At 36.0% G+C, this 27,839-nt stretch overlaps 1 protein-coding gene across 6 annotated transcripts in view; it reads left to right on the top strand.

The window, feature by feature from the left end:
- Positions 1-27,839, top strand: part of Scai (suppressor of cancer cell invasion) — a 147,382-nt gene that overhangs the window by 102,488 nt on the left and 17,055 nt on the right. For 5 of the 6 annotated variants that reach the window (XM_078048199.1, XM_078048203.1, XM_078048201.1 and 2 more), the window contains 8 exons: positions 4,987-5,088; positions 5,342-5,443; positions 6,486-6,564; positions 8,705-8,804; positions 12,427-12,508; positions 18,520-18,592; positions 22,657-22,830; positions 23,030-23,130. In XM_078048199.1, the coding sequence (XP_077904325.1) occupies positions 4,987-5,088; positions 5,342-5,443; positions 6,486-6,564; positions 8,705-8,804; positions 12,427-12,508; positions 18,520-18,592; positions 22,657-22,830; positions 23,030-23,130 (813 nt within the window). Of the gene's footprint in view, positions 1-4,986; positions 5,089-5,341; positions 5,444-6,485; positions 6,565-8,704; positions 8,805-12,426; positions 12,509-18,519; positions 18,593-19,287; positions 19,431-22,656; positions 22,831-23,029; positions 23,131-27,839 lie in introns of those variants that run through there. The other variant, XR_013438297.1, reaches the window with a different exon arrangement.

Raw genomic sequence — 27,839 nt, 5'->3', positions numbered from 1 at the left:
AGCTGGGATTACAGTCATATACCATTGTACCCAACCCAAAATTATCTTTTGAAGAAATTTCACAATGAGAAAAAAATAAGAGTTTACATATGAGCACGGCTTGGTGGCACATGTCTATAGTCTCAACTAGTATGGAGGCCTAGGGAGGAGTATTGTCAATTTGAGGCTAGCCTGGGGCAATATAATAAGACTTTGTCTCAAAAAAAAAAAAATCTAATATTTACCAACTGATTTGTGATATCCATTCTTCATTTTTTAGTGTAGAATTGAATTGTCATCTGTTATTACTTCCTTCTGCTAAAGGTTCCTTTAATATTTCTGGTAATGTAGTCTTTTAATAATGAATTCACTTGGCTTGTTTTGTTTTTTGTTTTGCATATATTTTTTTTCTATTTACTTCATTTTCAGTTTTGAAAGATTTTGGGGCTGTATACAAGATTTTGGTCCACTTTTTTTCAACAGTTTAAAGATTTTTTTTCATTGTCTTTTTTTTTTTTTAATTGGTTGTTCACAACATTACAAAGCTCTTGACATATCATATTTCATACATTAGAATCAAGTGGGTTATGAACTCCCATTTTTACCCCAAATACAGATTGCAGAATCACATCGGTTACACATCCACATTTTTACATAATGCCATATTCGTGACTGTTGTATTCTGCTACCTTTCCTATCCTCTACTATCCTCCCTCCCCTCCCCTCCCATCTTCTTTCTCTACCCCATCTACTGTAATTCATTTCTCTCCTTGTTTATTTTCCCATCCCCTCACAACTTCTTATATGTAATTTTGTATTCATTGTCTTTTTATTTGTACAATTTATGATCAGCACTCTGAAAAATTCTGTCTTGTAATATGTCTTTTTTCTTTTGGCTGCATTATTACTGGTTTCAGCAGTGTGATTATGATTTTAATTGTGTGTGTGCATGTGTATGTGTGTTTATTCTTCTTAGATTTGTTGATTATCTTGGATATATGTGTTTATAATTTCCTCAAACTTGAAATTTTTTCAGGTAGTATTTTCTCAAACATTATTTCCATCCCTGCTTTACTTTTCTGTTTCTGAGTCTGTGGTTCAAACTGTTAGACTTTTATATTATCCTTAAGCCCATTGAAGATAATAAATTTAATTGAATTTTCATTTTATTTTCTTTGGTACTGGGGCTCACACCCAAGGCCTTACACACATTCTGGGTAAATACTCTACCACTAAATAGTATCTATAGTCCTAAAGCTTTTTTTGTGTCCTTCCCTTGGATTGATTCTATTGCTTTTAACTTTGGTTCACTGATATTTTATTTTTTCAGTACTCAATGTGCTGTTAATCAGATCCCCAAACATGTTTATTTCAGATGTTATATTTTCATATGTAGAGCTTCCATTTTGTGTTACCGTTTCTGTTTCATTATGTATGTTTGCTTTAAATATTTGATTTGTTACAATACCTGTTTTAATAGCCTTCTCTCCTAATTTTTCATCATTTCTATATCTGCATCTATAGATTGATTATTTTATTTTTTTTTAATTATTGATCAGTTTCCTGCTTCTTGGCAGTGTTTAATAACTGTTGATAAAAGTAGAGGTAGTAAATAAAACATTTTGTAGATTTTAAAGAAAATTTGTGATTAGGTGTTTTGCAGGCTGAAGTGTTTTGCAGGCCGAAGCCTAATCTGTTTGCATTGATTTGGTTTAACCTTTTAATTCTCTATATTTCATATAAGAAATTATTCATATTGTCTTGTACACTTGATGTTTATTTGTATTTCTTCTCATTTGACTTTCTTCAAAGTATTTTTTCACATGTACTTTGAATGAATTTTCTCAGTTTTTATTTGCCCTAATATGTCTTTATTTCCCTGTAATTTTTTAGCTCTATAACTTGAGCTTGATTCCTTTGTCATTTTCTACATCTAATTATATTTTCTCTTGTTTCTGTTGAGAAATGACCTATTTTTGTTGAAACTATCTGTTAGATTTATTATCGCATATTTTGTTTAAGGAAATATTTCTTTCCTATATGTTCTTTAAAGATTTTCTATCTTTGTTTCTTGCAGTTTTACCGTGGTATAGCCAAATGTAGTTTTGTTTTGTTTTTTTTATGTGGCTTGAGGTTCACAGAGTTTCTAGAATCCGTAAGTTGATGTTTTTCATCTATTTTAAATATATTTATGTCTCTAAATACCACTTATCTTTTTACTGTTTTTCTCGTCCGCTTTTAGGACTCCAGTAACATGTCTGTAGAGACCAACAGTGTCACTTGTGGCTGTTACATTCTTTTCTATATTTTCTGTAATTTTGCTTCTCTAATTATTTTCACTTCACTTTTTTTCTACTTCACTAATTTTTTTATTTGTCTAATCTACTATTAAGCCTTTTACTAAGTTTAAAATTTCATATTTGATCTTTCCTAGTTCCTTAGCTTTCCACTTGATTCTGTTTGTATAGATATTAATTTTCTAACAAAGCTCTTTTATTTGTGTGCTACTGTGTCTCTTTTTTTTTTTTTTTTCTTTTTTTGGGGGGTGTGAACCCAGACCACTCACCTCCCATTTTGTTGTTGTTTTATTTTTAGTTTGGAGATATTTTGGAGATTGGTCTGGCTATAGTTGCTAGGGTGGGTTTTGAACTGGTACTCCTCCTATTTCAGCCCCTCAAATTGCCGAGATTGCAGGCATGTGCCACTATGTCTGTTTACATTTCCTTTCTATCTTATTGGTCACATTTGTCAGTTACTTTAAGGTTTTTCTGCTAACTGCATTATCTAGATCACCCATGGTTCTGTTCTAATGCCTATTTCTCTTTCTTACTTCAGTTTTATTGTCTTAATTCTTTACTTGCTTGCTGATTTTTGATTGACTCCCTTGTAGTGAAGTTTGCATATGGTAGTAACTATCCTTTAGTAAAGGGGTGTTGATGATAATGGAGAATAGTTTCAAGAAATACATAGAGCTGGGTGTTGTGACACAGATCTATGATCTCAGCAACTTTGCAAGACCTTATCTCAAAATTTTAAAAGGGGGCATAGAATGGGGCTTAGTAGTAAAGTGCCCTGGGTTCACTCCACAGTTCTAAGAAAAAGATAGAAAATACAGCCAGTAACATTTGGTAAAAAACTGGATACAGAAGGAAAGAAAGAATAGATGTCAAAGACGGCTTGAGTTTAGGGCTTGGTGTATGGGTAGATAGGTAGATGTAGCAAAGGAGAATTAAAGGGCTAGCTAGTGAGGAGCTAAAGGACTGGAGGAAGTTTTCCTAACATCGAGGAACAGGAAATAGAGCAATTCAAGTGAGTCCTAGCATGACAGATCATTTAAGGACTAACAGGTTTGAACTCTGAAGTGCAATGTGTTCTTTTGACAGGAAAATAATGTATTTCAAGAGGGGTAGCTGTTATCAGGCTAATGTGAGGATCTGTAATTCTGTTGTGCGTAGCATCTGTTCTTTAGTATGCTCCGGTGGTGGACCTTGCCAGTCATACCCTGGAGCAAGCACTCTTACTGCTTTGCCTCATTTTAGACAAAGAAAAAAAACAGATGATGAGAGTTTTTAACGTCTAAGCCCTGGTCTGAAAGGTATTTTTTTATTCTCTTGTGCAGAGGTAACATAAGTGGTAAATATGTGAATCTTTAGGGCAGTTTTATGTCATTTCAGAAAACTCAAGTAGAGACAGTAAGCATGGCCAAAAGTGCCCATCTATGTGACTTTGTTCTTTGAAAGTTTGAGAAGAATTAAAAATTTTGTTCAGTCTCCTTAAAGGTATATTCAATGAGGGCTGAGGGCTGAGACTCAGTGGCAGAACATTGCTTAGCATGCTCAAGGCCCTGAGTTCCATCCCCAGCACTGAGGGGGGTAAAAAAAAGATAGATATAGACATATGTAGAGATAGATATTTTAAATAAGTTAAATGTTTGAAACTCTAGTGAATATTCTTCATAAATGGATTCTTTCTTTAACTAAAAAATTCCTTTTATTCTGTAGAAGTGGGTACATGTGCCCACCTGAAGTTGTATATAAGTATTATTGAAAATGAAAAGGGATGCAGTTTTAAGTATTGTGTAGTACCAACATATACTGTAGAGATTATTCAAATGAGTCCACATATATCTCAGCCTAGCTGTGAATCAGCATGTTTGGTAGGAAATTATATAGTTTCTATAACTACATTTCTGTTGTTTTTAAAAATACCTGAGGCTGGTCACAATGGTGCATGTCTATGATTCCAGAGACTCTGGAGGCAAAGGATCCTACATTTGGTGCCAACCTCAGCAACTTAGACCCTATCAAAAACAAAATAAGAAAGGCTGATAAGGGGGCTGGAGTTGTGACCCAGTGGTAGAGTGCTTGCCTTGCATGTGTGAGGCACTGGGTTTCATCCTCAGCACCACATATAAATAAATGAAGGTTGCATAGCATGTCATATTTTTTTACACCTAAAAAAATAAAAAGAAAAGAAAAAGTAGAAAGGCTGATAAGGTATTCAGAGGTAGAGTGCCCCTGAGTTGGATTCCCAGTGCCAAAACAAAACAAAATCTAAGGAGGGGATATAACTCTGGTAGAGTATGGGCCGAACATGTGTGAGGCCCTGAGTTTGATACTGAAGGGGACCGGGATGGCTAAAACAAAAAATCCCTAAGGAAATGAATGGATCAATAGAGAGATGAATAGGCAGAGAGATGTGTGATGAGCCAACAACAAGAAATTATAGAATCTGGATGACAATCATGTGGATGTCACTGCATAATTCTTTATCCTTCCTCTCTTTTGAAAATTCCCAAATACTCAATTCCATTAACTACACATGAAAGTCAAGAGTAATAATGTGATTAAAGTCCACAAGGTCTGGGGCTCAGGGCATAGCTCAGTGGCAAAGGGCTTGCCTCGAAAGCCCTAGGTTCAATCCCCAGCATTGAAAAAGGAAAACAAAAAAGCAAAATGCCACAAGATCTGCATGCTGCATTAATGCCCAGGTTTATCTTTCTTGCAGGTTAAGTTCAGCGAACTAACTGTTGACATGTTTCGGATGTTACAAGCCCTGGAGAGAGAGCCGATGAATTTAGCTTCCCAGATGAATAAGCCAGGAATGCAGGTGATCTTCTCCCTACATTTGCAAATGTGGCAACTCCCTTGCTGCCTCCGTGTTCCTCATGTGGTATTTATTGATTTTTACATTCAAATGTATGCACGTGAACACAGAGCTCTCTCTTGATAAGATAAGGAGAAATAGATCATACACTGAACATAAAAAAGGATATTTGATAGGGAGGAGAAGTAATGTAGGCATTGATAATTCATCTGTCAAATATGCTTTTATGTGTATTGGTTTCTGTGTGTAAATATAGGAATCAGCTGACAAACCTACCAGACGAGAAAACCCCCACAAGTATCTGCTCTACAAACCAACCTTCAGCCAGCTGTACACATTCTTAGCAGCATCTTTTAAGGTACGTGTAATACAACACTTTTTCCCATGTGGGGAAAGTATGCCCTGAGTGTATCCAAGAGTCACTCTTATCTGAATATTTGAGTTAAGAGTTTAGGTAAAATGTGAAAATGAAAAACTTTAGAATAATAGTCCTAAATATAATAAATAAAAACTTTAGAATATATATATAAATGAAATTTATAAATATATAAATTTATATATTTATAAATATATAAATAAAAACTTTAGAATATAGTTTTAAATATAGCTATTTTTGGAATGAAAATTGCTTATAATTTGTAAATGTTTCTGACCATGAGTTAATGAGAATATTGATTAGTTGTCATTCTCCAGCCTTCAGATTTTTATTGCTAAACTAATTTAGGTTTAGCAGTTAGTACAGAACTGAAAAACAAGGTTGCATAGCATGTCATATATTCAGGCAATTTTCTGAAACTTATTTTTTCATTTACTGTGAGAAACATTTTAATCATCTGAAAAAAATGATGAGAAATGGTAGTATGCTCTAGGTTTGCCTAGAGAAGTCTGTGGAGAGGTATAGAACTGTGATCAAGATCTTTACTTCTCCATCCCACGTGCAGTGGCTCATGCCTGTAATCCTGCACACGTGGGTGGCTAAGGGTTAGGAAGATCACAAGTTGGAGACCAGCCTCAGCAACTTAGCAAGATTGTGTCTCAATAAATAAAAAGGATTGGGTATGTAACTCAGTGGTAGAGCTCCCCTGGGTTTCATCCTAAGTATCAGGAAAAGAGCTTTAGTTCTGTACTTCAGGTTTTCAGAGAACATTATCTAAATAGTGAGGGTTCTGAAGCAGAGAATGTCTTGACAGCTTTTGGGAAGAGTTATATGTTATAGATTCATAATGAACCTTTGCCATGTAGATAGTTCTAAATCAGAACTAGCAAGTGACTTTTCCCTTCGATAAAACAACAATATGTTACCTTACATTCTTGTTTTCCCCACAACATAAAATGCCCAATAAAACTGTGTTGCTTTTCCATGTTTGTTGTTTTGTATATGTGATTTTCTTTAATTTCAGGAGCTGCCTGCCAATAGTGTGCTTCTAATTTACCTGTCAGCCACTGGCGTTTTCCCCACAGGTCGTTCTGATAGTGAAGGTACAATAAAGGAATGCTCCCTGTCGTGAGCAGGGCTTGAATTCTCTTTCTTTTCTACAAGACGTTGGCCCACAGCCCACAGACCATCTCACACTTTCTAAAGAGGCTTCCAGATTTGAAAACTGGTTTATTTGAAGCCCATAAATCATCAGAAAATTAATTTAAATGCATGCTTCACTATCAAATTTGCCCAAAGCCTTATGGAGTTTCATGTTTTAAAGTGGAAAGGGGTAGCTGGGCGTGGGTGGCACACGCCTGTAATCCCAGCAACTTGGAAGCCTTGAGGCAGGAGGATCACAAGTTCAAGGCCAGCCTCAGCAATTTAGTGAGGTCTTAAGCAACTTATTGAGACCCTGTCTCAACATAAAATGGACTGGGGATGTGACTTGGTGGTTAATCCTGGGCTCAATCCCCATTACCAAAAAATAAATAAAATAAAGTAGAAAAGGGTGATGGAATAACAAAGTCTAATTATTGACTTAAAGTGAGTGATTTTTTTTTTTTTTCCTGAGCCGTTAGTGCATTAGAGGGTCTGGTCAGTGGCTACATTATGGCTGAAAGTCTTTGTAGAAATCAGTGTACTTTTGTAACTGTGAAAGTTCAAGTCCTTGTTATGCTTTTGTTTTCAGTCCTTTATTTTGTTTTTATGGATTTAGTGTGTAAAATATTGGGATGCTGTTTCAGAACAAAGCCTAAAAACTGTCCAAATATATGATCTAGAAATTGGTCAGAATAGATGATTAGCTTGGATGTAAATAAGGCAATTAAATCTTTGGGGAAAAACAATTTCTTGACATTTTAAACATTTTCCTCCTCATCTGTTTGTTGAAATTTGCATTCCTTTATAAAGTGCATGTCCCTGCCATCTTCCTTGCATGACCTACAGATTGTCTTAAAATGTTAAAATGAAAACAAAGCAGAACAAATCTCTATAATATTTCCATTGATATGTTTTAAAAGCATAAAATATAAAATGTTGGCAGTGATGTAAAATTTTAAAGTACTTTAGTTCTTTTGTACAATAAAATTAGTAATTTTATTATAAATACTTTTTCATGTCTTATGCCTTATACTGTTTTCTGGGTTCCTGCTTGATGTATTGACTTGAGAGAAATTATCCATGCATCCCACAATTGTTGTTCTACTTAGACAAGAATTGGCTAATCCATATGACTAGGGGGAAAACTAGAACTGAAGTGATTGATATAATAGTGATAATGGTAGATTTTTTTCATACACTGAAATTTGGCAATACATATCTTGAAAAGGCAGTTTTAGCAATCAGATTCTCCAATTACATTAAAAATTTTCTCTAAATGCTACAATTAGTAGCTCATTTAAAATTATATGTATTTTAAGAGATTAAGACTTTAGTCTATAGTTAGGCATAGTGCCACACACCTGTAACTGTATTGACTCAGATTGGGGCAGGATTGCAAGTTTGAGACCAGCCTCAGCAATTTAATGAGACCGAGTCTCACAATAAAAAGAACTGGAAATGTAGCTGATAAGTGCTCCTGAATTCAATTTTTAATTGACCCCACCCTCATCAGTCTACAACTATTCTTTTTAAAATAATTGTTTTAAACCAGATATTTAAACTTTGCTTGAATTTTCTTTGTGTGTGTGTATGTGGTACTTGCAATTGAACCCAGGGTGCTCTACCACTGAGATATATTCCCTGGCTTTTTTGTTTTTAATTTTACGACAGGGTCTTGGGAATTTGCTGAGGCTGGCCTCAGGCTTATAATCCTCCTGCCTTAGTCTCCAAAGTATCTATGATTACATGTGTGTGCCACCATGCCTGGCTAGATTTTACTTGAAATATAAAAGTCATTCTCAGTATCTCAGGTCTCATCCCTTTTACTATCTAAATTAATGGGATGTAGTATATTCTAGTTTGTTTCTCTTTATATTGTTTGAAAAAATTATAATGAGATGATTTCTTAAAATGTCAAAATAGGCAATATATTGAAATCATTTAAAAGTTGGATTAAATTAAAATGTTACAAATAATTGAAACACTTTCTAATTATTGTCCACTTGTATTACTGAGAGGTTCATGTAGTACTTTTGTATCTGAATCAGATCAGTGTCACCCTCAAGTTGAAGTCTAGGATTCTTCCCTTTGTTTTTATAGGTCCTTATGATTTTGGAGGTGTACTTACTAATAGTAACCGGGATATTATAAATGGAGATGCTATCCACAAACGAAATCAGTCCCACAAGGAAATGCACTGGTATGTATACTGGTAATCAACCCCCGTGTAATTATGGCTCTCTTTAAAAATATTAAAGTGAAATGGACACTTTTTTCTAGTACTGGAAAGGTTCCCTTAAACTACTATTAATAACACGTGCGGCTGGGATTGTGGCTCAGTGGCAGAGCGCTTGCCTTGCTCATGTGAGGCACTGGATTTGATCTTCAACACCACTTAAAAATAAATAAACAAAATAAAGATCTTATTTTTAAAAAATCAAATTATCACTTATGTGGATTCTAGCAATATTTCAGTTTCCAACTATCTTAGGAAGTTAGAATTTGGGACTGATGTTCATTTAACAAATATTGAGAATCTACTATATGTCAGGCACTATTAAAGCATTGCTATTATAATAGTGAACAAAACTGCATTGCAGTTGAAGGAGTCGGTAAATATTTACACCAATAAATAATAAGTTAGATCCTAATTCCTATTAACATTAATATGAATCTTTTTTTTTTTTTGATGCAGGGTATTGAACCCAGGGACTCCTGCATGTTGGGCAAGCACAACCACTGAGCTATACTTCCAGCCCAATATAAACTTTTTAAAATTTTCTTAGTTGTAGATGGACACAATACCTTCATTTTATTTCATTTTAGATTTTACATATTCTAATTTGTTATATATGACAGCAGAATGCATTTTAATTCATATTACACATATCGAGCACAGTTTTTCATGTCTCTGGTTGAACACAATGTAGTCGCACCATTTGTGTTTTCATACATGTACTTGGGTAATAATGTCTGTCTCATTTCACCTTCTTTCCTAGCCCCATGCCTCCTCTTACCCTCCTTCCCATTTGCCATATGTAAAATTTGTCTATTCCTTCCATTCTCCCCCCCAGCCCCATTATTAATCAGCATCCTTATATCAGAAAAAACACCTTTATTTTATTTTTGTGTGGTGCTGAGAATCAAACCCAGTGCCTCGCATGTGCTAGGCAAGCGCTCTATCATTGAGCCACAGCCCCAGGCCCCCAATATGAACTTTTAAATGTAGGATTCTGTTGGTTTGATCTAGTGCAGATGAACTGAGTTGAACAATTTCAAATAGAATTTCACCTATAAAAGTTTGCTTTTTTTTTTTTCTCTTTTCTTTTTTTTCCCTTGGTACTGGGGATTGAACCCGGGGGTACTTTACCACCAGGTACATCTCCAGACTCCTCCTTTTTTTCTTTTTTTTTTAATTTGAGTTAGTGTTGTGTCTCATGACTAAAACACTCAGTGCCACTCCAGGTGAACTGAGCTGCATGAAATAATCACACAAAAGACAGGGGCACCTTTTTCTTGGGTCTTGTGACGGCTCCTCTGACCTTAGGGGTGCATGGAAAGAGAGAGCACATGCTGGAACTTTTATTAAGGAGAAGCCACTCAGCTGAGGCAAGGGGTCATGTTTCAGGGGATTAAGTCTAGCTTCCTGATGTCTGTTGTCAGCAGGTTGACTGACATCTAAGGAGGCCATGCCCATCTCATAAGCTGAGTGGGGATCATTGAAGAGCAAGTGGAAAGACCAGAGCGAGGCCTGCCCAAACAGGGGGGCAACAATAGTTCAGTCTACTTTGTGTGCTCAGTGCCCATAGTTCACACACACACACAGCCCATGGCTGGCTTGCCACATCTCCACATTCTCATCACTCAAGGCTAAGGGGTACTCGATTCCTATGTGGCAGGTCCCAACAAGTTAGGTTCTTGCTAAGTTGCTAAGGCTGGCCTCAAACTTGAGATATTCCAGTCTCAGCCTCCTGAGTCGATGGGTTTTCAGGCATGTACCACCATGCTTACTGAAAGGTTACTCTTATTTCTAAGCACAATAACTTGACTGCTTGAGCCATTATTAGCTCTAAAATTTCTCTAGCTAAGGGAGAGCAATTGTTATTAAAAAAAAAAAAAAAGAACTTGTCTGAAATCCCATTCCTAGTAACACTTGACATAAAAATGTCAACTCTTCATATTAAAGAATGGGGAAGGGAGATCAGTCCAGTGATGTTTCAGATTAAAGTTCCCTCCAGCCACATGTTGATGCTGTTATTGACCTTAATTTTGAATTATTTATATTAGGTAAAGTTAACAGAGATATGAAAAGGTGCTCAACAGCACTAATCATCAGGGAATGCAAATTAAAACCATAATAAGATATTATTTATTACCTGTAAGAATGGCTATTATCAAAAAGAAAAGAGGGATCTGGGGTTGTGGCTCATCGGTAGAGCACTTGCCTAGCACATGTGAGGCGCTGGGTTTGATCCTCAGCACCACATAAAAATAAAAGTATTATGTCCAACTACAACTAAAAAAAAAATCTGGTGCTATGAATAGAACATTGTGTGCATACACACACACACACACACTATTTTTTTTTTAAAGAAAAGAGATAAGTATTGGTGATGGTATGGAAAATATCAAACTTATGCAGACCATTCGTGAGAATGTAAGTTGGTACAACTATTATGGAAAACAATGTGGAGATTTCTCAAAAAATTTTAAAATGCTGGTAAAGTGGTAAGTGCCTGTAATCCCATCTATTCAGGATGCTGAGGCAGGAGGATCACAAGTTTGAGGCCAACTTAATGAGGACCTGTCTTAAAATAAAAAGGGCTGGGGATATAGCTCACTGTTAGAACACCCGTGGGCTCAATCCCCAATACTGCAAAAAAATTAAAAAATAAATAAGAATAGAACTTTCGTGATCCAAGAAAATGAAATTATATATCTCAGCAAAGTATGTCAGAGAAATTATACTCTCAACTCAGAGAAATTACACTCTCAGCTCATTGCAGCATTAGTAACAATATCCAATATCACAATATCCAAGGTCTAACATGGCTGGCACCTGAGTGTTCACACACACACAGACACACACACACACACACACACACACACACACACACACACGGAATATTTTTCAGCCATAAGAAAGAAGGAAATCCTGTCATTTGTGACAACACCTGTGAACATGGAGGACACCAAGGGAAATAAGCCAAACCCAGAAAGACAAACACCGCATGATTTCACTTCTTTGTAGTGTTTGAAAGTCAAACTCAGAAACAGAGAATAGGAAGGTGATTGCCAGGGTTGAGGGATTGGGGAACCCTGGCTCAAAGTGAAATAAAATTAAAAGGACTTGGGACAAGGCTCAGTGACAAGGCATGTGTGAGGTCCTAGGTTTAGTCGCCAGTACCACCCCCCTACATATTCACAAACATGCACAAAACCCTAGATATTGATTTTGAAGACTCACTAAATACAGCTCTGATTGTGTTATTGTCTTATTTTCGAAATATGTTCTTGGAGGAAACATGGACATCTGTGAAGCAAGTACCTATATGTTGAGTTTTGAGGATTTCATGCTGTGTACGTGTAAACTTCTCCTTAACTTAGATTTCTCAAGTAATTGTTTCTGAACTTTTTTCCCCCCAAATAAAACCGACTTGCCTGTCCCGGAATACAGACATTTTTTGTCTTTCGCTTGATTGACCTTTGTTTTTCTCTCAGTGCTATCATGTAAAAGAGCTATAAGCCATTTCCTTTTTATTTTATTTTTTGAGATTTGGCTGGCATAATTGCACAACCCCTCACCTTTGTTGTTTCCCCAGCCTTCATCCTGGAGATCTCTACCCGTTCACAAGGAAGCCCCTGTTTATCATCGTGGACTCTTCCAACAGTGTCGCCTACAAGGTGAGTTCCACGGGAGTCAGCGCGCACGTTGGACTTTATGGCACCAGCCCCAGTGTACCCACTCCAAACTCGTGCCTTTTGTTTTGCTTTATTTTACTTAATTTTACAGGGTTTGTATTTAGTGTTTCTTTTCTTTTGAGGTTGTGCATGCTAGTCAGGATCCGGTGCTATGAATAGAAACAAGAATATGCATGAATGGACACTCAGTGGAAAAAAATAAATCCTCCTGCAGGGAAAAAAAAAAAATCAAGATTTCCAAGATCTCTGATGGGACGTTTATTTTTGTTATGTAACCCAGAATAATTTTCTTTATACATGAAGAGACCTATGGATTAATTTTATTTTCTAGTTTTAAAACATCTTCCCTTCTTCACATCAGTTCACTGTAGTTTTTGACATTTTGGTCTGTTGTTCTACAGTGATACTCTTTGAACATCAACATATTGTTTTACATCCCTTTAATTTTTTAATAAAATTTTGACAAGGGAAAAGAATGATGACCCTGAATACTGAAATAAATAATATAACCTAAATATCCTTTTCTTAATATTTTGCTATTGAAATGATGTTTTTTCTGATCATTATGAATAGAATGCCAGCAATGAAAACCTTTAAAGTTGAAAAAAACGATTTTTAGAGTCCTTTGAATCATGTTGGAATTTTTTTTTTTTTTTATTGTTGGTCGTTCAAAACATTACATAGTTCTTAATACATCATATTTCACAGTTTGATTCAAGCGGGTTATGAACTCCCAACTTTACCCCGTATACAGGGATTTTTTTTTAATATTTATTTTTTACTTTTTGGCAGACACAACATCTTTCTATGTGGTGCTGAGGATCGAACCCAGGCTGCACGCATGCCAGACGAGCACACTCCCTCTTGAGCCACATCCCCTGGATTTTTTTTTTTTTTTTTTAGTTGTAATTAGACACAATACTTTCATTTTATTTATTTATTTTATGTGGTGCTGAGGATGGAACCCAGCACCTCGCATGTGCTCTACCACTGAGTCCTAGCCCCAGCCCCAGCCCCTGGAATGCTGTATTAGTGAAAAATATGCTCTTAAATATTGTGGGATGGGCTAGGGGTATGGCTCAGTGGTAGAGCTCTTGCCTAGCATATGTGAGGCACTGGGTTCGATTCTCAGAACTGTACATAAATAAATAAATAAAGGTCTATCAACAACTAAAATACACACACACACACACACACACACACTGGGTGCTCAGACTGCCATTTGTGCTGTTTCTGTTATGGGTATTCATATGTGTAGTTAGGTGGAAAAGCAGACCTTAGTAGCTTTATGTCAGGAGAGCAGTGGAAATGTCTACAGCAGGAGAGTTGACCCCATGTAAATGTTTCCTATTTCATTTTCATGTTTAGTTTCTTTTTTTTTTCTTGTAACAACAGGCAAAGTATATTCATCTATTTTTTAACATTTTTTATTCTATTAGTTATACATGGTAATAGAATGTATTTTGACATATTATACATATATGAAGCATAAGTAAGTTCTCATTTCCTGGTTGTACATGATGTAGAATTACATTGGTCATGTAATCATATATACACATAAGATAGTAGTATCTGATTCATTCTACTATCTTTTCTGTTTCCACTTTACCTCCTTTCCCTTCATTCCCCTTTAGTTTCTTTTCTTTTTCTTTTTTTTTTTTAAGTAAACTCTGAAGTATAAGCATTCAACCCACCTTAAAATTTTTAGTGTATTTCCTGGTACCCATTTTGTCAAATTTAATATAACAATTGATTTTTAGGATAGTTATTTACATACTTTGTTAAACTCTGTGTGTATTGTAAAAGGTGGGAGAGGGTAGGAGGCTGCTGAAGGAAAAGGTGTATTGGTTGCCTCATTTATACTTACAAAACCAGAAGTATCCAGGCCACATGTGTCTTCACAGAATTCACAGACAGCATCCTGTCTTTTCAATTAAAAGGAATGAATTGTTATAGTTTGGTGATATGACAGAATGTGTTGCCCTTGGGCCAGGTCAAGTGTGTTGTTTAACATGATCTAGAATATTTTAGTAACTTTTGACTTCTCTGCATTTGATTGGACATTACTGAATGCCACCTTTTATAATTTCATGAATGTCATTTCTTGTATGTGCCTGCTGTTTTCAGAGCATTGCTTGAATGTAAAATGAAGGTCGATTGCTGATTTTTAAAAATATCATTGTGCATAATTAGAAATATTTTTATTTAATTATGCACCATTATTTCATTCTAGATTTCAAAATTCTGTTGCCTAGGGCAACTGTAGAATAATATAAAGGACTTTTTTTGTTTGGTGTTTGTGATGGCCCATGCAATGTCATTCCTCTGAAGAGTTAAATCAGCAGAGCCAACTGATCTTCAGAGCCCAAGTGGGGAGTCCACATGCAGTAGGAAAATCAGTCCAATTTGATCTATTTAACCATTAGTGTCTCTAAAGCATCCCATTCACATCTGCAGTCCCCTGGGGAACACCCGAAGGTATCTGATATTTACTTTTCCCACAAAAATTTGTATAAAGAAATCTTAAAAATGACCACTTTAGAAGTTACTAATGAAAAAGGAGAACTGAGTCCTTGATGAATTGTTTTTTGAACACCACCTTGTTTTATATGTATCTATGTATGTGTGTGTATATATATATTTATATATATGGACTTTTTTTTAAAGAGAGAGAGAATTTTTTTTAAAGAGAGAGAGGAGGAGAGAGGAGGGAGAGAGAGAATATTTTTTAATATTTATTTTTCAGTTTTCAGTGGACACAACATCTTTATTTTATTTTATGTGGTGCTGAGGATCGAACCCAGCGCCCCGTGCATGCCAGGCGAGCGTGTTACCGCTTGAGCCACATTCTCCAGCCCAAGAAAGAGAGAGAATTTTTTTAGTATTTATTTTTTAGTTCTTGGCAGACAAACATCTTTGTTTGTATGCGGTGTATGAGGATCGAACCCGGGCCGCACACATGCCAGGCGAGCGCGCTACCGCTTGAGCCACATCCCCAGCCCTATATATGGATATTTATGGACATGTAGGTGTTTGCTAAAGGTTACTTCATTTAAACACAAACATTTTAGGCTTATTTCTTCATTTAAATATTTCTTTTTATTTCACTTCTATTTTTATTTTCTAATATTTTTTAGTTGTAGATGGACACAGTATATTTATTTTTATGTGGTGCTGAGGATTGAACCAAGTACCTCACCCATGCTAGGCAAGTGCTGTACCATTGAGCTAAACCCCAGCCCTACTTTTTATTTTTATGAAAGTAACTCATGTATATTGTTTAAAGCTGTAGTTCTCAATTCTTTCTATGCATCAGAAACATTTAGAGCCCTTTTCAAACCCACTTGTACCTAAGCCACAGATCTTGTGATTCAGATTCAATTCCCCTGGGATGGGCCTCAGCTATCAGCATTTTCAGGAGGTTGGGGGGTGGGAAAGTGTCTCTCTGTGTTGCCCAGGCTGGCCTTGAACTCCTGTGCTTAAACAGTCTTTCTGCTTCAGCCCCTGAGTAGCCACCATACCCAGCTAACGATAATTGCATTGTGCTGTCACAGTAAGAACTAAGGTGGAAATTTCCTTCAGGTTTGTTGCTAAAAACAAGAGTCACCTACCCTGCCCTATTTATTTCTTCCCAGAGGACACCATTAACATCTTGGTCTTTTTTTTTTTTTTTTTTTTAATTTTTTAGTTGTAGATGGGTACAGTACCTTTATTTTATTTATTTTTATGTGGTTCCTAGGATCAAACCTGGTGCCTCATAGTGCTAAAACCACTGAGCTAAAACTTCAGCCCCAACATTTTGGTCTTTACCTACCATTTTTCTAAGTATTTCACTAATATTGATAGCTCTTGATTCTTCAGTTTTAGGCGTTATGTAGTAGTTTCCTACTATGAAAGAAATGGAACTCTTTGCCCTTTCTGTTCCCAACACACATTTCTACCCTTTGTGTCCTTTTATCCACTTGATAATTTTAATAGATAGTTGTATGTATATAATCTCAATTAGCTAATATTTGTTGTTTATATTATAACAACGGTAAATTGCTTTGAACAGCTAAGCAACATCATAAACTATGATTATAGTTCCTTTTCTAGAAACTTTTTCCTTTTCCTGAAACAAATAAATGTCAGTCTTAATGTTTTTTTGCATTTATCAATAATTCAACCCCAGTGTCCTCGCTGGCCTGGATTGCTTTCAGGTTGTCCGGATGAGTTTCACTGTCCTAACAAACTGCCTTCGTAGTCTCTGCACTTGTCTCCACACACACTGCACAGTAGTCTCCCCACAATCTCTGTTCTTCTTTTAGTGTTCTTCATTTCTCTTCTGTTTAGATTCTCTGTTCTCAGATCCCGTGTCTCCCTCTTTCTTGGTTCACTGTCTTACTTTGGGACAGCATCCCCTGTAGTAGCTGCAGCTTCCTGAGGAGGGTTAGTGTGAGGTAAAGTATTCAAGGTCATGCATCTGTGCAGATGGCTTCAGTTTATCCTCAAACCAGAACCATAGTTTTAGTGTAAGTCAGAAATTATTTCCTGCCTGAATTTTCAGTACTTTCTATCCTCCAATATTCTTTTTTTTAATTTAATTTATTTTTAGACATTGATGGACTTTATTTTGTTCATTTATTTATATGCAGTGCCTCACACAGCTAGGCAAGTGCGCTAACACTGAGCCACAACCACAGCTCCTAGCCTCTGATATTCTTGAGAAGTATGAAGTATACAGAGGAATTTTATTCATATGTTGGCTCTTCTATTCCAGTCCTCTGGTTTTCTTATTTTTTATTTTTTATATTTTTTTTTTTTGCTGTTTGAGAAAATTTTGGGCTTTAGGAAATTTCTTTATCATACCTTCTATTCCTTTTTAAAAGATTTTTCACTTCTTTACTAATTTTCTCTCCATATAGATATAGAAATCAATGCATGTACATACATGTAACCCAGAAAAATCAATGTATGTATATATATGTGCATATCTGTGTGTGGGGGTGGCATACATAAGTTTATATGTATGTGCTATATGTGTGTATATGTGCTATACATGTGTATTTGAGTGTATATGTAGCACATATGCATGAGGGTGTATATGTATGTGTGTACATGTAACACATACACACGTATATATAAATATATAAATGTATATATTTTTATATATAAATAATTATCTTTCTTTGTCATGATTGAAAACGAAATATTTTTTTATACCTTTAAGAATGTCAGTAATCATTTTAAAATTATTCTCAGTATTGAGTTGTTTCTGTACATATTAGAGACTTTCTTCAAAAATATCAAAATCCATTTGTTCAAGTGTTCCTTATCACATAGGAACATTTTAAAATTTGTGGACTTATTTGTTATTTTTGGTTTTTTCCATTTTTTACTCAGTTCACTCCTAGAAGTTTTGTCTGTCTTATTGCTTTCAATCAGGGTATGATTTTACTTCCTATGTAGATTGGCATTTAAGGAAAAGATATCCTTAATTATGCAAAGCATATTCTAGTATTTCAGCTTAATTTTCACTGTAAGTCGATACATCGACATTCTGCTATAATAGAGTATCCGGTGTGGGCAATGATTATGATCTTCAGTAAGAGATGGACAGTAATCTTCACATACCAGTAATTCGGAGTTTGGAGCCTTCAATGCAGAAAGCCAGATTCTAGATCTTAGAAATTCATCCTTGTATATCTGATGTGGGTTGCCCAGTGTGGTGGGTGATTTCTTAGTAAATAGGTGGATCACCTCTCCCCGTAGTGCTATCATCATGTATGTGCCTTTATTTAAAAGTTAGTAGTTCATCTAGTAAACTTGGAGACCCTTTTAGCAAGTCCATGCATGGTCTTTTGATATGAGGGCATATTTGAGGTGGTGCTGATGTTTCTGCAACTAATCATGAGTTAAAGGGCCTAATTCATACCAGAGGGCTTTGGGACATTACTAAGTAACCGCTGTTGGTCAAATCTTTAATGAAAGATTTAAATTCTTATATATTACAGAATTTCACAAACTTGTTTGGACAGCCACTAGTCTGCTTGCTTTCTCCTACGGCATACCCAAAAGCTTTACAAGGTATGTTCTCTCAGTGCTTGTTACACCTGTAAGTCACAAATGAAAAGTATCTGCATTTGGAATAATACTGATCTTTGTTTTTTCCTCCCACAATGATTATGAGTGGATTTATGGTGTCCGTGTGGCAGGTGTCAATCTGTCATATAATCAGAAACCTTGCCAACAACCAGACATTCCTAATGTGTTAGGCCTTGAGATAATTCCTCCCTGAGAAAGAGATGGTTGGCCCCTTGCTGTTGGGGACCTCAGGATTTATAAACTATAATTTTGTTTTACAGGTGTGTGTTTTTATTTGCTTCTCATTATCCATACATACCTTTGATTACATATTTTAGGCATCTTTTAAGACCACAGGATTGCTGGTCTAGGAAACTTCTCAGCCTATGCCTCAGAGTTAGGATAACCTATCTGGCATAACTTAAAGGGTTTATTTTTTTCCTCCATTTTTACCTTGTAGTACTTTTTAAAGTAAAAGAACCTCTTCTAAGTCTGCCAGAGAGACAAGTTAGCAGCTGGGTGTTTCTCCAGTGGCTGAGAATTGACAGACTTTTTGCCCTTTCTGATTTGTACTTAATAGGTAACACATAAAACCTAATTCTAACTCGCAGTCATTGAGAAGGTAAAATACTAAGAAAACCTTAACGCTGTTTTAGCAGTACTTGTCACTGTTTCACTATCTCCCTAACTGTGAATAGTGCTGATGTCTCTCTGTGGGAGATGGCATTTTACTGCTACTTCCCAGCCAGAAGTCCTGTCTGCTGACATAGTTTGACACAGGAAGTGATGGTCAGCATTTGAATGCCTGAGAGAAGCTGGAGACTTTCACCGTTGTTTTAAGGTAAGTTCTGCTGTTTAACAGGGAAAAACATATAGAAATACTAAGCTCATGTATCCAAAAGCCAAATTACTAAGGGATAGAACTTACCTTCAAACAACGGTAAAATTCTCCTGCTTTGAGGATTTTGTCATCCTGTTTCTTATTATTTCTGGAGGAGTGTAACCTATTCAACTCCTTGAGTGCTTTTTGTTGTCATTCTGTCCTATGATGATATAGCTTTAGTTAAAATTACATGGTCAGGGCTGGCATGGTGACGCACACCTATAATCCCAGTGACTCAGGAGTCTGAGACAGGAGGATTGCAAGGTCAAGGCCAGCCTCAACAACTTAACAAGATCCATGTCTCAAAATAAATTGAGAGGAAAAAAGGGTGTGTATGAGGGTGGTGTAGCTCAGCAATAGAGTGCTTGTATAGCATAGCTTGCAAGAGGCCCTGGTTTTGGTCTCTAGTACCAAAAATCAAATAAATAAGTAAAATACATGTTCAGGATTGGGGATATAGCTCAGTGGTAGAATGCTTGCCTATTATGTCTGAGGCTCTGGGTTCAGTCCCCAGTGCTGCAAAAATATAAAAATAAAACAAAAAAGAGTTATATGGTCAAAGGGGTTAATACCAACACTGTTTATCTGAAACAATTTATTATGTAGAGGAGGAAAAAAAATGCAGATTCTGAACATAGACTGAATTTGAATCCCCACCTAGCTGCTTAATTGCTATGTGACCTTGTAAAGTTACTCAGCCATTCTGTACCTCAGCATCTTCATCTTTCAAATGGAAATAATAATAGTACTTACCTCATGGAATAATGCTAGATATTCAGCATGTACTATTATTATCATTAGTGTGCTTAGTGAAATAAATGTCCTTAATACTTTTTCTTTAGGACCTTGTCCTTGTCTATAAGGCTTAGATCTCAGATACATTAAATAAATTATTCAATTACATAGACAAATTCAAAATTCTGCTGTGACAAACATTTAGGATTTATCCAGTGACATTATTGCTACTCATTCTACAAAGGGTGCTTGTCCTTCGCCTAGGCACTAAGTCGCAGATAGGTAAGCCTACAGCCCTTATTAGCCAAGGCTTAGCTTATTCATTCAACACAGTTATTCAGCCTGTATTTATCAGGCATTGTGTTAGGCTCTGGGAGTGGACTCTGGCCTTGTACACATGGTCACATTTCTCACAGAGCCACGGTCTAGAAGATAGAGAACCTAACAGGCAAGTGTCTAAGTGCTCTGTGTCTTTCGTAAGAGGTGTCACAAGAGCACCTGCAGGGAGCTCCTGACCAGCCTGTGAGGGTGAGGCAGGGGGATTAGGTAGTGTCTAAAGTGATGTCCAAAAAAAACAACTTGATGTCAAGGGCCTGCAGACTTTACATGGGGATGAGAAATGACAGAACAAGAGTGTGTGGTGGTCCTGGGATAGGAGGGCTCTTCTAGCTAAAGAGTACAGTTTGGGATATTGCAACTGAATGATGAAAAATCTCCTAAAACTTGTTTAGTAATTTGAGTGGAGGACTGTGGGTGTAAAAGAAATTTATGCTTTGCATAATTAAGGATATCTGTTCCTTAAATGCCAATCTACATAGGAAGTAAAATCATACCCTGATTGAAAGCAATAAGACAGACAAAACTTCTAGGAGTGAACTGAATAAAAAATGGAAAAAAACAAAAATAACAAATAAGTCCACAAATTTTAAAATGTTCCTATGTGATAAGGAACACTTGAACAAATGGAAAGACAAATTTTTAGAGACAAAAACCATTTTAAACAGAGGAATAGCATGCAAGAGCAGTCAGCCAGCCCACAGAGGATGAGTTGGAGAGAGACACTGAAGGGAATAGGGAGATGGTGGGGGCCAGAGCGTGGGCAACTGCCTAGGTTGCTGGCATCAAAGACTCTAAGCCCATCAAACCAACAAAACTGTGATGAACTTGTTGTGGGAGGACGGAAGAACAGGGAGGAGGGGTAGACTTTAGGTCTCTGGCTCAGTGCTGGAGGAGTAATGAGAATTGAGGAGAAGCCTATTTGTGGAGAACTGAAGGGAGAGGGACTTGCTTAAAATTGCTGACATGTTGAGTTTGAGATGTCGTTGACAGTTACTTTGAATGTAGGATACTAGAGTGACAACATCTTATCAAAATGTAGAGCAAGTCACATATTTCATTGTAAATGTCTGGTGCCTACATTTTTAAAAATAAAAAGAAACAGGTGAAATGGGTGTTAACAATATGTCTCTTTGTACTTTCACTTGACTTTGAAATCTGGGGTGTCTCAGTGGGTCTGAACTTGGAGCAGTCTCATTTTTTTTATACATTTATTTTTTAAAAGTAGTTGGACACAATACCTTAATTTTGTTTATTTATTTTTATGTGGTGTTGAGGATCGAACCCAGGGCCTCGCACGTGCTAGATGAGCGCTCTACCGCTGAGCCACAACCCCAGCCCCTGGAGCAGTCATATTTTAAGTGTCCACTAGCTACCACAGGACAGCATGGTATTGGCTCTAAGGAATTCTGTCTGAGTCACATGAAGAGAATATAAATCAATAGGCATATAAATGGCTACTAAAATAACAGAAGTTGGTGCTATCAGCAGTAGGGCCAAAGTAGGAGACTGTTGATATTTAAGGGTTAATCAGAGAAAGTGCAACTAACAAAGGAGAATGAAAATGATTGGTAATTCTAGTACTTACCTGAGAATTCTATCTTGGATAGCCCATCAAGATAATTTATCCAGGCTTGGTGGTGCACACCTGTAATCCCAGCAATATGGGTGGCTGAAGCAGGAGGACCAAAAGTTTAAGGTCAGCCTCAGCAATGCAGCAAGGCCCTAAACTAAGTAAGACTCTCAAAATAAAATTTAAAAAAGGGCTGAGAATGTGGCTCGCTTGTTAAGTGCCTCTGGGTTCAATCCTCCACCTTCCCCCAGTAAAAGATTATCTTGGCCACATTTGGATTAAATTTGTTAGTTGGGGTTTAAAAGTAGTAAGGAATATGTTTATTTGTTTACTAGACTCTTATTTTAATTTGTTCAGCAGAAGACAACATGCTTGGTGTGTGTTTTTTGTAAATTTATGCAGAATTTGCCAATTTGAATTACGTTTTAATGATTTAGCCTTAATTTTATACATTGTCAGTATACTAAAATGTTCCTCATATGTATGTCTTAACCTTTTGCAAAACTGTTGTCTATATATGTAACATGTTTGTTATTGCAGATCAATCTCAACGAGGTAGCCTCTTCACTCTCTTTTTGAACAATCCTCTCATGGCCTTCCTATTTGTCTCTGGATTGTCAAGCATGCGTAGAGGCCTATGGGAAAAGTGTCAAGAATATCTTCGAAAAATCAACCGTGATATTGCCCAGCTACTGACCCATTCACGTTCAATAGGTACCCTACTAATCTAACTGCACACTTAACAGAATGTTCTGTAATGGGTTAAAATGCTTACTTATTTTAAATTGTTTTAACTTTTAAAGGTATTTGTCCTGGGCAGGAAAGTCAAGAAGGCTTTCCTGAAGTTTCTTTCCCTTTGAAATGTAGTTGTTGTGTAAGCCTCCTTCTACTGTCACCTTTGTCCTCTTTGCAGATCAGGCATTTCTGCAGTTTTTTGGAGATGAATTTCTTCGTTTACTTCTCACAAGATTTATCTTTTGTTCAGCCACCATGAGGATGCACAAGATTTTTCGGGTAGGCAAAGAATATTAATTTACCATTTTCACCAATTTTACCATTTTAGTTATTTAAGAATCATGTATTATATTTTGCTTATATTAAATAAAGTTTAAATAGATAAAAAAATGTTTAGAAATGAATATGTAAAGTATAAAGATTAATGATATCAAGACACATTTGAATACCTACCTTCCTAATTAAGACCATCTTCATTACCTTTGAAATCCTCTCTAGGTCCTCTGATCCTCCTATCTCCTTTGCAAATGCAACTAACATCCTGAATTTTATGGTTAAATTTGCTTCACTTTCTAATTTTGTCACATGTATTTGTGGGATTTTTTTGTTTTGTTTTTTTGCAATACTGAGGACTGAAACCAGGGACACCATATTGTTAAGCTACATCCTCAGCCCTGTTTTTATTTTATATTATGATATAGTGTCTGGCTGAGTTGCTTAAGCTGGCTTGACTTTGTGGTCCTCCTATCTTAGCCTCTCAAGTACCTAGGATTTAGAGGTCTGCACCATAGTGCCCAACTTATGTTTGTATTTCTGCACAAGATATTGATGGATACATATTGGTTTTTTTCCTTCAGTTATATTCTTTTTCTTTTTAATATTTATTTTTTAGTTGTAGTTGGACATAATACCTTTATTTTACTTACTCATTTTTATATGGTGCTAAGGATCAAACCCAGGGCCCCACACATGCTAGGCCAGCGCTCCACCGCTGAGCCATTACCCCAGCCTACTCCTTCAGTTATATTCTTGAGATTGAACCATATTGATAACTCCAGCTTTCTTTCACTTGTTTTGGCTATATAATATGAGGCATTATTTGACTATATGTCATAAATTATTTATCCATTCTATTGATAATGGATATGTGGATTATTGCCAAATATTATTATTATGTAAACAATGCCACTATGGAATTCTTATGTCAGTTTCCTGGTGCACATATGTAAGATTTTCTCTGGAGAGTATACCTAATGGCAGACTTGCAAAGTCAGAGGATGTATGCACATTTAGGTTTATCAAACCATTTTCCAAAGTCAGTTCGTGTTCACACTCACACAAGCAGTGTGTAAGAGCTGCTATTACTCTGAGTCTTCCTTGCCAGTACTTGTTGAACTCATACTTTACATTTTATGTGAATCTCATATGTACAGAGTCATAAGTTATTGTGGTTTAAGTTTCTTCTCTAGGATTACTGTCAAGGTTGAACTACTTCTCCTATATGTTATTCTGTGTTCCTGTTTGTAAGAAATGTACTCAAGTCTTTTGCTTGTCTTGATAGTTCATTTCACACTGTTTCTTTTTGTGTATTCCTGTACCTACACATTGTTCCTTGAGGTTTTTAAAATGTTAGCCAACCAGGCATGATGACACACACCTGTAATCCCAGTGACTCAGGAGACTGAGACAGAAGGATTGCAAGTTGGAGGCCAGCTTCAGCAACTTAGTGAGACCCTCAGCAACTTGGTGAGATCCTGTCTCAAAATGAAAAACAAAAAGGACTAGGGATATAGCTCAGTGGTAAAATGGTCTTGGGTTAGATCCCCAGTACTAAAAAAAATAAATTAAACGTTGACTATTATATTTTCACTTCCAGAAGTAACATTTGGTTCCTTGTTTTCTTTTTTTTTCCCCCTCCTTTTTTTATTTATTTACTTTTATTTTGTCGTAATGAAGATTGAACCCAAGGAAGCTTTACCACTGAGCAACATCCCAAGCTCTTTTTATTTTTTACTTTGGCACAGGGTCTCACAAGTTGCTTAGGGCCTTGCCAAATTGCTAAGGCTGGCTTTGAATTAGTGATCCTCCTGCCTCAGCCTCATTTGGTTTCTTTTTCTAAATATTCCTGAACATTTTAAAAAGTCTTTTGCAACTTTCAGTTTCGAAATACTTTTTAAAAATTTTATTGTGACAATTTCAAAATGCAAAAGAATTGTACAGTAAACAGTCATATATGTACCCCATAGGATCTGTAGTTATTTTGATATGTTTGCATTCCATTTACTTTTCCCTCTTTCTCTTCACCAGTACATCTTTTTTTATGCATTTTGAAGTAAATCATGGCCATCCCTAGACTTTCCTATCAATATTCCATCATGTATTTACATGTTCACAGTCTTTATTGAAAGTTTATATATAGGAAAATGCGTACAACTAAGTATGTGATCGGGTGAGTTTGAGGAGGACATACCCTGTGTGACCCAGACCTCTATCAAGTTATACAGCATAGCATCGTTCTAGAAAGTCCCCTGAGTACCCCTTTCTGGTCAGTCCACAACCCACTCATATTTAAACAGTCATCTGTTGATGGGCAGTTTTAAATTATTGGCTATTATAAATAAAACTGCTTTTCCTTATAAATAAAAAGGCTTGTGTATGTTTTTATACAGACATGTGTTTTGACCATGTTTCTTTGGTCATGGAGCTGGCATGTGTTTAATTTTTTTAAGAAACTACCAGACCTTTTCTTGAAGTGTTTGTACCATTTTATACTCTGGCCGACAGTATATGGAAGTTGCTCTGTATCCTCAACAACGTTTGGTGTTTCAGACTTTTAACTGGTGGGTATGTAGGGATAGCTCAGTGTAGTTTTCAGTTTGCATTTCTCTAGTCAATGTTGACATTGAACATCTTTTCATGGGTTTATTTTGTCTCATTCTGTGACTTGAAGAATCTGAAAAAATAAAAAACTAAATGATTTTTTTTTTCATTTGTAGTTTGTGTATTAGCCAAGCATTCTTTGCCTGTCTTAAGGTTACAAAGATTTTCTCTTATGTTTTTTCCTAGGATTCTCATAGTTTTAGCTTTTACATTTAGGTCTACAATCTATTTTGAATTAAGTTTTGCTTCCAATGTGAGGTAAAAGTTAAAATCTATTTATTTGTTTGTTTGTTTTTGTAGTGCTGGAGATTGGATCCAAGGGCACTCTACTACTGACTTACATCTCCAGTCTTTTTTATCTTTTTTTTTTTTTTAATTTTGAGACAGCATCTTGCCAAATTTTCAGGACTGACCTTGAACTTAAAACCCTCCTATCTCAGTGTTCTTATTTGCTGGGATTATACCCATATGCCACCAACCCCAGTTTAAAGTTTAATTTTTTATTTGGATATTGCAAATGTTCTAGTACCATTTGTTGAAAAGATTATGTTTCACATACAGTGTAGTTACGCTACAACAGTGTATTCCCATGTGCTTCCTCTCATCATCTGTACTGCTACTGACCATCTGCCTTTTACATATAATATATACTGTGAAATACTGTGACTATCATATCATTTAACAATTGTCTTTTTAAAAAACCTTAATGAGGAAGAAGACTTTTTGTTTGATTTGGTTTGGTACCAAGAATTGAACCCAGGGGCATTTAACCACTGAGCCACTTCCCCAACCCTTTTTTGCATTTTATTTTAGAGGCAGGGTCTCACTAAGTTGGTTAGGGTCTCACTAAGTTACTGAAGCAGGTTTTGAACTTGTGATACTCCTGTCTCGGCCTTCTAAGCTTTTGGGATTACAGGTATCAACCACCGCACCTGGCAAGGAAGAAAATTTTCAAATATGTACCATTTCTGACACTCTGTATTTCTGTGTATACATTAATTTTTCATCTGGTAGCATTTTTCTTAAATATCAAATTTCCTTCATGTTTCTTATAGTATAAATATGGTGTTAATGAATTCTCTTCTTATTTATCTGAAATAGTCTCATTCTGACTTTTTTTTTTAAACTCTCAATTATTGAGAAATGTGTTGTTTTATATCCAGTGTTTGTTCATGTTCTGGATACTCTCTTCTTTTTTATATCTGATTTAATTCCTATATGGTCAGAGCATATATTCTGTCATTTGAATTCTAAATTTATTAAGACTTGTTTAATTCAGTGTGTATTCTATCATTTTAAATATTCTGAGGATGCTTGAAATGATGGTATGTGCTAGTGCTTTTGGATAAAGTGTTCCATAAGTATCTGTTAGATCCCATTGGTTTATAATGTGGATCAAGTTCCTTATACTCTTTCTGATTTAAGTCTACTTGTGTAGTAACTATTGCAATGTGTAATGTGTCTTTTCGTTTTCCTCTGGCTGATTTTAAGATTTCCTCTCCATATTGTTTTCTTGTCATTTGATTAGGATGCACTTGAGTGGTTTTCTTGGTTGTTGTCATTGCTTTTCTGCATAGGATTCATCAAGCATCTTGAATGTCTGGTTTATAACTGAAAGAGTTTTTGGATTTTTTTTGGCCACTACCTCTTCACATACTTTTTCTTCCATCCTTTCTCTTTCTGGGATGTCAATTACACATATGTCATATAACTTAACATTGTTCCATAGGCCACTGATGTGTCCCTTCCCTTCCTTTGCTTTTCTTTCCATTTCTTCTTATCCCACCCCTTTTTCCCTGTGTTTCACTGTGCATCATTTCTTTGCTATGTCTTTAAGATCTCTGATCTTTCTTTTGCAGTGTTGAATCTACTAACTCTGTCCAGTTAGTTTTTCATTTGACACTTTTTAATATCTTCCATTTCTCTTATTTGATTTCATTTTTTTGAATGTGTAAAGTCCTTATCTGCTAGACACATGTTCCGTCATTATAGAGTTAGAAATATTTATTTCTCTAAGTTTTTAGGCTCATTTTTAAGCTCTCATTATAGCTGGGTGTGTGGTGCACACTTGTGTTCGCAGTGACTTGGGAGGCTGAGGTGGCATGATG

The sequence above is a fragment of the Ictidomys tridecemlineatus genome, chromosome 4, assembly GCF_052094955.1.
Source record: "Ictidomys tridecemlineatus isolate mIctTri1 chromosome 4, mIctTri1.hap1, whole genome shotgun sequence".
In the NCBI taxonomy this organism is placed as follows: Eukaryota; Metazoa; Chordata; class Mammalia; order Rodentia; family Sciuridae; genus Ictidomys; species Ictidomys tridecemlineatus.
Note: the sequence above shows the minus strand (reverse complement) of the source record. Positions and strands in the feature narration are given on the sequence as shown.